This window comes from Gracilinanus agilis, chromosome 5 (genome assembly GCF_016433145.1).
Source record: "Gracilinanus agilis isolate LMUSP501 chromosome 5, AgileGrace, whole genome shotgun sequence".
In the NCBI taxonomy this organism is placed as follows: domain Eukaryota; kingdom Metazoa; phylum Chordata; class Mammalia; order Didelphimorphia; family Didelphidae; genus Gracilinanus; species Gracilinanus agilis.
Genome location: NC_058134.1, coordinates 84,296,941 through 84,305,765, shown reverse-complemented (window position 1 = coordinate 84,305,765; position 8,825 = coordinate 84,296,941). Strand labels below are relative to the sequence as shown.

General features: G+C 33.5%; 1 protein-coding gene across 1 annotated transcript; it reads left to right on the top strand.

Moving 5' to 3' along the window:
• Positions 1-420: 420 nt before the first annotated feature.
• LOC123249437 (isopentenyl-diphosphate Delta-isomerase 1-like) lies at positions 421-8,048 on the top strand. Its single transcript, XM_044678463.1, has 4 exons — positions 421-562; positions 4,349-4,441; positions 6,672-6,802; positions 7,731-8,048. The coding sequence occupies exons 1-4, from the start codon at positions 421-423 to the stop codon at positions 8,046-8,048; spliced, it is 684 nt and encodes a 227-aa protein (XP_044534398.1).
• Positions 8,049-8,825: the final 777 nt, after the last annotated feature.

Genomic DNA, 8,825 nt, shown 5'->3' with positions numbered 1-8,825 from the left:
GTAGACATGTGCTCATGCTTCTGTCTTAAAATTATAGTTTTTCAGTAAATTGATAGAGTCTATGGTGCCTTCATTATATCATATAAAAAAAAATTTAATCCATGGTGTGTTTCATATATAAGGACCTAGCTACTTTGTCCATGAAAGCTCTAAGCAGGAGAAAGATAATCAAGTATGGATGTGTCTTTGTTAAGAACTGATTGTTAACCCTTCAGTTATTTTTGTGTTCTGAGATAATGACATAGAGGAAATCTCCTAGATAAAAAAAGAATGGGAAACTTGAAATCTTTATTTCTATTCTGTAGGAATTATCCTAATCACTCTGCTGAACTCTTATTTGTACCTATATTCATATAGATATGTTTCCATTATTACTGACCATAAATATCCATGATATAGGTCATATTAGAACTAACAACAATGTCTGAAAGTAACTGGGGTCACCTGGACAAGAACCAAATCCAGCGTCTTGAAGAGATGTTAATTGTTGTTGATGAAAATGATCAAGTGATTGGTGCTGAGACCAAGATGAACTGCCATTTGAATAAAAACATTGAAAAAGGTAACATCAGAAAAATCTATGTTGTCAACATTGAAGGAATCTCTTTAGACTTTCCAGAGTCTGTAAGATATATCAGGGGATATGGATTGAGGTACTGAAGATAAGAATCCTGCCTTATCTTATGTTCTCTCTTTTCATTTGAAGATAATTCAGGAAGATGTGAATATTCTTTTAAAATTTGTAGGGGGCAGCTGGGTAGCTCAGTGGATTGAGAGCCAGGCCTAGAGACAGGAGGTCCTAGGTTCAAATCCAGCCTCAGCCACTTCCCAGCTGTGTGACCCTGGGCAAGTCACTTGAACCCCATTGCCTACCCTTACCAATCTTCCACCTATAAGTCAATACACAGAAGTTAAGGGTTTTAAAAAAAATTTGTATTGATCTATTTTGTTTTCACATCACTTTCATTTCCACATGTGTGCCTCCCTTTTTGTCTGAGAGATCTATACCTTGTGACACCGAATTTAAAAACAGCACAAAAAAAATAAGTTCTGAAGAAATGACATATTACTCAAGTCTGGTAGAACATATAATATTCCTCACCATTATTCTCCCACTCCATAAAGAAGAAAGGAGCCATTTTTTTCTCCTGCCTTCTTTGGATTCAAGACTTATCATAGTAATTATGCATTTTATTGTTGTTCTTTTCATTTAAACTGTTATAGTAATTTGTGTATTGAGTTCCTAGTTCTACTTCTTTTGCTTTGTTCATGCAATTCTTTCCATGCTTCTCTGTAGTAGTTAATCATTATTTATTATGGTGTAATTATATTTCATTATATTTGTGGTTCTCTCAAATATATTCATCCTAAAGACTAGTTACTATCTAATTAGGAGCTCAGAAAAGTTTATGGTAGTCCTAAGAGTTTAAAAGGAATGTTGAGGTAAAAAGTGTCATGGGAATGGCAGCTGGAAAAAGTAGAGAAATGGTTTACTGTCCTCCTTCTTATGGAATCAGAGAGGTACATATTTGTTCTCTAATCTATGAGCAATTCTGAAGTATATAAAGGGGCTTTAAGGGAGGAGGAGGAGGAAGAGGAAGAAGACAGAGACAGGCAGACATAGAGAGATAGAAAGACAGAAATAGAGAGAAGGAGATAGAAGAGACAGAAATAGAAAGGGAGAAGAAAGAGGACAGGAATGAGAAGGGAAGGAGGAAAAGAGAGAGGAAGAGAGAGAGAGACAGAAACAGAGAGGAAGAGAGGGGTGGGAAAGAAAAAGGCTCTTATTTCTATGAAAACCATTCTAAATATTATATTACAAAGACATCTTGTGAAAAAAGTTCATAAAATATATAAAGAACATTCTATAAGGAGCTTGAGAGAAGCTATTAATGCTGAAATGGACATAAAGGAAAAATTCATCATAAAGAGAAATATTAAGAAGTTATATATGGTACTTTAATTTTTAAAATGAGCTGATAATTTGTGATGAAATTTCCACAGAAATGAAGAGAGGTCAATTACTGGTATGTCTAGGGTTTGAGGTAACTTTGGTGGTGGTATCAGTCATAGGCAAAATAAAGACAAAATATGTCTATGTTTATAATATACATATATATCATAATATCATAAACAATAATATATTACTTATAATACAAAATAATTAATCAAGAATAAGTAAAATCTAAAACAATGTAAAATATGATTTAATAAATGATATAATAGCAATTTGAATATTTATCTAAACATAGATAAATAAGAATAGTTACTACAGGGAAATGAGGCTTCTCTATTGCACTGAACAATGAATATTTAATAATTTGAAATGGGTTTTTGAGCTGGTTGAGTAACAAGAAAATCATATGAATATGTTAATTGGAAATAAATTATTTGAAATGTACCTAGATTGACATGGAATTCAGGATTGATAAATTAAATATATTGCAACAAGTCAAGATGCAAACTGGGGTTGGGTAATATATCAATGACTATGGTTAGATTCCAGAGAACCATATATTCCTGCTACCCATTCATGGACCATAACTTTTTTTTTTAGCTATCCTCTCACCAATTGGCATCAACTTTGTTTTCAGTCCTTTGCTACTACAATATATTTTGGTGAATATGTGACCTTTTTTACCTAATTCCAACTTCTTTGAGGTATCTGCTTAGCAGAGGATCTCTAAGCGTTATTTCATATTGCTTTCCAGAAAGACTAGGCCAAGTCATAGCTCTACCAACTATTCATTAAAGAGCCTATCTTTTCCATAAACTCTCCCAATTTGGTTAAATCCATTTATAGCCATCTTTGCCAAATTTTCTGAGTATAATATGAAAGCTCCAAGTGGTATTGATTTCCATTTCTCTTACTATCAGTGATTTGGAGTGATCTTTTATATAATTATCTATAGTTTAAAATTATTCTTTTAGGAACTGTCTGTTTTCTTTGACCACTAATTCCCTGGGGAATGACTCTTAGTGTTATATGCTTGTGTTAATTCTCTATTTGTATCTTGAATATCAGCCCTTATTTGAAATACTTAATGCAAAAAAAAATTTCCTATAGAAATGCTCTCCTTTTTCAAAATACATTATGTTCATGCAAAAATTTTCATTTCCATAAAATAGAAATTATCTGAGATATATTCAGACATCTTTGAGCTAAAATATACCCATAACACCTAAACTATCTTTTACTCCTCTCCCTGGACCCTTCTGACTCTCTGGGAAGTTTCTCACACTTCAATCAGGAGATCTGATGTGGAAAAGCTAGTTTTAATTAGTGGCCTCTCCTTTTATCCTTGCAATTGGGGATTTCTAGCCTTTTTTTATAATCACCTCTGTCCTTTGAATGACTATGAATTCTTATCCTAGCAGAGGGTGTTAATGATACCTGATCTGTTTGTTTCTTTAAAAAAAATTTTTTTTATGATGTGGCCTTTAATATTCAGGTCAAGTAGCCATTTTAAGCTCTCTGTGGCATAATATATGATGATGATAATGAGATAATTCACTCATATCACATCCTCTCTACCCCTAATTTTTTTGGAGTAGTTTTAGGAACATGTGGATCTTACCAACAGTAAGAACTTTAAATTATCTTGAGTTTCAAATATGAGTCACAACATTTTTCCTTTGAGTTTCATTTTATCAAGTTATGGAAAGGAAGAAGAGTAATAATAGCTAATAGCTAATGTTTATATAGCACTTACTATATGCCAGGCACAATGCAATGTTCTTTACAATTACTATTTCATTTTATCTTCCCAACAATTTGGAAGGATAGGTGCTATTATTATCTCCATACAGATGAGGAAACTCAGGGAAACAGAGGTTAAGTGACTTGCTTAGGGTCACCTAGTAAGTAAGTATGTGGGGCCAGATTTTAAGTCAGGTTTTCCTGACTCTAGGTGCAATGCTCAATCTAAGCACCACCCAACTGCCTTAGTACAATGTACAAAGTATTAGCTTGAGAATCAGAGAACTCATGTTCGAATCTTGTCCCTGACTCTTGTTGCTCGTGTAACTTGATTAAGTCACTAAATTCCCTAGTTTTCAGTGTCCTCATCTGTAAAATGAAAGATTTGGACTATATAGCTACTGAGATCCCTTCCAGCCCTCAATCTGTGATCATCTGATCATGAGTTGGAGATCCTTAATTCCTTCTGCTCCCCAAGTTTTGACTTCTGTACTTCAATGCCACAGCTGTAGGTCTTTCATTCTACTATTATTGCTAGCGACCAGCAAAGTGATGAGTTGTACTGCTGAGAGAGATGGAGACTCTTGACAGAAGAACACTAAAATCATGCCTATGAGCTCTTTATTTTATCATGTTTATATTTTCCAGGGTTATTGCACCGTGGTTTCTCTGTAGTCTTGTTTTCTACAGAAAATAAACTTCTACTACAAAAGAGAGCAGATACTAAATATACTTGTCCAGGTGAGTTCATTTGTTTTGAATGCTAATAGAAATGTAAATTTAGATACAATATTTTTTCAAGAAGTATCTCGTGGGTGGATTATTGTTATTTGACTAGGCAGAATAAAGTAGTAGAGTTTACTTCACAAGCCAATGAACAGTTTTGGTAAAACTGAATGGTGCAGGACCAACATAGACACTCCTCATTAGAATAGTTTTAGTCCATGTGATGAAAGAATGACCTGGGGTGGGGTCAGAAGTTCCATCTCCCAGATGGAATATATGCAATATAGGAATGCTATCTACCTGATATTCCATGCGAGTTCTGCTGGGAAGAAACTAGAACAGCATGATTCTGATGATTTATAGGAGTGATAACTTGGAAGCTTGCAGATGACTTAAATTGATAATCCATAGCCTATGACACTGTTAGAATCCTTGTTCTTGACCCCTTCCTTTGTGGGAATCATGTGGCTTTCTGTGCATTCTGTCAATAAGGCTGGAATCTCAGGAAGTAAATCCTGTTTTTTTAGAAGAATTATGAAAGTAAAACTTGAAGAATTGCCCCTAAAGAGTTATTGGGGGAAAAGAAACACTTTATCAATCTCAAAGTCTTGTATCGGTGTTAGCTATGATTATGAATTTGAATGGGATCTGTATGGCTCAAACAGAGAAGGAAAGGGTGGGTAAAAATAACTCATTACACAATGGATCAGAATTCATTTTTTGATTTATTTTGTAAGCTTGTTGCATGGAAGTTTTTGGTGTTTGAAATTATATCTTCCACAATCATATTCATATCTAGATGGGTGCTGAGAGTAATCATTTTAAAATGCTAATCTGCATAATTTCTAGCATTTGGATGCATTTTTATTCATTCCCTCTGATGCACTTGTCAAGACAGAGAACTGAAATACTCTTTGTTCTCCATTGCCACTTCCAAGCCTACTCCCTACCATGATTACCCAGTAGTATCTCCTTCTTTTAGGTTCACTCATTATGTATCTACTACCCAGTACAAATTCTGGTTGTTTACCTATACCCAGAAAAGCCCTTTTCTATCTCTCTGACTAACTCATTATCCTATTCATGTCAACAGTTTTTCTAAACTTTTTCATCCCTCCTTAAATTTCCCAAAGTTCTCCTTCTTCCACTTTTCCAGCTAAGAACCATGCCTTATATTTCTGTGGAGGAAAAAAAACAACAGACCATTCACTGAGTCCTTCTTTTCCCCTTCTTCACATCCCAGATTATCCAGACATCTTGGGCCACTGTCTCTTCCTCTACCTTACAGAAGAGTTTACTCTAACTCTTTTCTATCTACACAAGTGATCTCATTCCATCTCATCTTATCCAGCAGACTGCTCCCTTTATCATCCCATCCCTCATAATTATCTTCAGTCTTTCCTTAACTATTCTACATTTTCACTGACTATTCTCTATGCCTGGAATTCTCTTCTTCCTCATCTCTACCTCCCAGCTCCCCTAATTTCTCTGAAGACCCAGTTCAAGTCTCACTTTTTAGAAGAAGACTTTTCTGATCCCATTTTAATGCTAGTTCCTTCCTTCTGTTGATTATCTCCAATTTATCCAGATATATCTTGTCTATACCTAGCTGTTTGCATATTATCTTCCCCATTAACTTATTACTTCGTATCTTCAATACTCATTACAGTGCTTGGATGCTTAATAAATTATTATTAACTGATATTCCTAAGTAGAAAGTGAATCACTGTTATAAAGAAGGAAAAAAAGACAGAGGAGCTTAAATCTATTTAATGGCACAGGGTTAGGAAGAAATGAAACCCTCTGACAATGTGCAAAAGCAACCCTATAGTCAACTATTTAACTCAACAAACATTAATTAGGTACCAGTATGCAGAGCATTGTGCAACGTGGTAAGGATACAAATACAAATTTGAAAAAATTACCCCTGTACTCAATAGGAGAGATACAACCTGTACACAGAGACAAAGTATGTGCAAACCAATGCTAGTCTAGATCTTCCCCAACCCTAATGATTCTTACTCTGCTGCTCTCCTCTTAGTAAAGGTGGTTGGTATGATGGAGGACATTTTATATCCATTTTTAAATGAACAAAATTCAACCTTCTTACTCTTAGAATGTTATATTGTAGTTGGTTTCCTGGGCACATATAGTAAAAAAAAATCAGATTCATTGCATGGGGAGCCTGTTCATCTTCCTTTGAGGGTCCAAGGACTTATTAAAGATTTTATATGTTACCTTTTAGGTAGTTTTTCAGACAGTTGTTCGAGTCATCCACTATATACCCCATTAGAAATGGAAGAAAAGGATGCAATTGGAGTAAAACGGGCTGCTCAGCGCCGTTTACATGCTGAATTAGGAATCCCCCTGGAGCAGGTAACCAGTTTTATTGTCTGTGATTGGAAAACCAGATACTGTAAACTCTAATGATATTCTCTTACAGCTAACCATCTGGTGAAAGTTGGGTTCTGATTTTGCAGCTGGATTTTAACACTGATAGTGACCAGTATTTTATATATACATATATTCATATTCAAATTTTTATTTATATATATTTGTATTTTATTCATATTATTCATATTTTTATAAAATTTTTAATAATTATATTTACATAATCATAAAGCCATATAATTATTTAATTATATATGATTATATCACATATAATTATATATAATATATTAAATTATATCTATTATATAATTATAAAAATATATTTTAAAGATAAATATATTTATATTTATATTTTATATATGTATATATATATCAGCAGAAAGATCCCTAGATAATTTTTAGTTTTTCTTTGGTCTGATTATTAATAATATAATTATTCAGGACTCTTGGTTCTTCTAATAGGTGTAATAGGAGTAAAGGATCAAAGATAGAAACTTGGAGTTAGAATGAGTTTTTACATTTATATGTTGATGTTTGTTTTCTATACTTTCTTTCCTCTCTCCCATACTATGGGTAGGTGAAGGTTCATAGAAGTTTGTACTTTAATTTCTTAACAAGAGATCATTGTTTAGAGTAATACTGAGATAAATGAGGTCGGGTAACCAGTGTGTTTATCTAAATATTCTTTGAAAGCAAAAGAAAGCCACAGTTTCCAATTGTGGTTTTGGCACAATGGTTTTATGAATGAGCCCTCGATTAGATAAAAATCATGGGATTGGTGTACCTAGAAAAAGGAAATAGACTGTTAGTGGGGGTATTCTCTTCAGCTATTCTTAGAAAGCTGGCATTTTTCTATTATAGACATAAACAATATTCTGACATTTTCTTTGTGATATATGCTTGTGAATAACAGATTCCCCTTGATGATATTAACTTTGTGTCAAGAATTCATTACAAACTTCAGTCAGATGAGGTCTGGGGAGAACACGAAATTGGTTACCTTCTCTTTGTATGGAAGGATGTCACTTTGAATCCAGATCCCACAGAAGTAAAGGACTATATTTATGTGACAAAAGAAGAACTAGAAGATCTTCTGAAACAAGAAGGCAAAGATGAAGTGAAATTTTCTGGATGGTTCCACATTATTGCAAACCTTTTTTTGTTTAAAATATGGGATAACTTAAATGATTTGAACAAATTTGTTAAACCTGAAAAAATATACAGAATCTAAAAATATGTCTGATTGGAAGATTAGGATCAGTGATTATATATCAAAAGAAAATGTCATTTGACTGAAAAACATGATATTAAATACAGACAAATTTTGGAGATGCTCATTTATCAGAAAAAGCCATAGTGCTGATAATTCATTCATCATTCATATTTGATCATAAATTCTTCTGTCCATTTATATTGTATTTGATTTATTTTTTCCTCTTTATGCTTTTTCTAGTTTCCTAATTTTGAAGGAATAGATGCATTTTTTTCTCTACAAATAATCTTCTTTTAGCTTATACTACTATCTATTGTAATCAACATTCTCCTTCAGAGTATCTAAGGGCTTTCTAAGAGTTTTTTTTTTATGAGTTGTGGATTATGGAGCAGCTAGATGGATGGCTCAGTGAGTAGACAGCTAGGCCTGGAGACAGGAGATCCTGAGTTCAAATCTGACCTCAGACACTTCCTGGCTGTGGGACTCTTGATAAATCACTTAATCCTAATTCCCTAGCCCTTGCAGTCTTTTGCCTTGGAACTATTACTTAATATTGATTCTAAGAAAGAAAAGTCGTGAATTATGTTTCCATATTGGAACCCCACTTTGCTATATGACAATCAAAGAGGGCATGGCCACTATTCACATCTTTTCAATTCAGCACAATTTATCAAATATTAATTATATGCAAGACCTTTCATTGGTCTTTGAGAAAAAGCACTACTCATATTTTGAGATGTCTATATTGTCATTGGTGTACTGTGTAATATAATGCATATATTATACTGTATTGCA

Coding starts and splice junctions, on each gene's coding strand:
- LOC123249437 (XM_044678463.1), top strand. CDS start 421: ATGTCTGAAAGTAACTGGGGTCACCTGGACAAGAACCAAATCCAGCGT. Junction 563..4,348: donor GAATAAAAACATTGAAAAAG/GTAACATCAGAA, acceptor TATATTTTCCAG/GGTTATTGCACCGTGGTTTC. Junction 6,803..7,730: donor TAGGAATCCCCCTGGAGCAG/GTAACCAGTTTT, acceptor TGTGAATAACAG/ATTCCCCTTGATGATATTAA.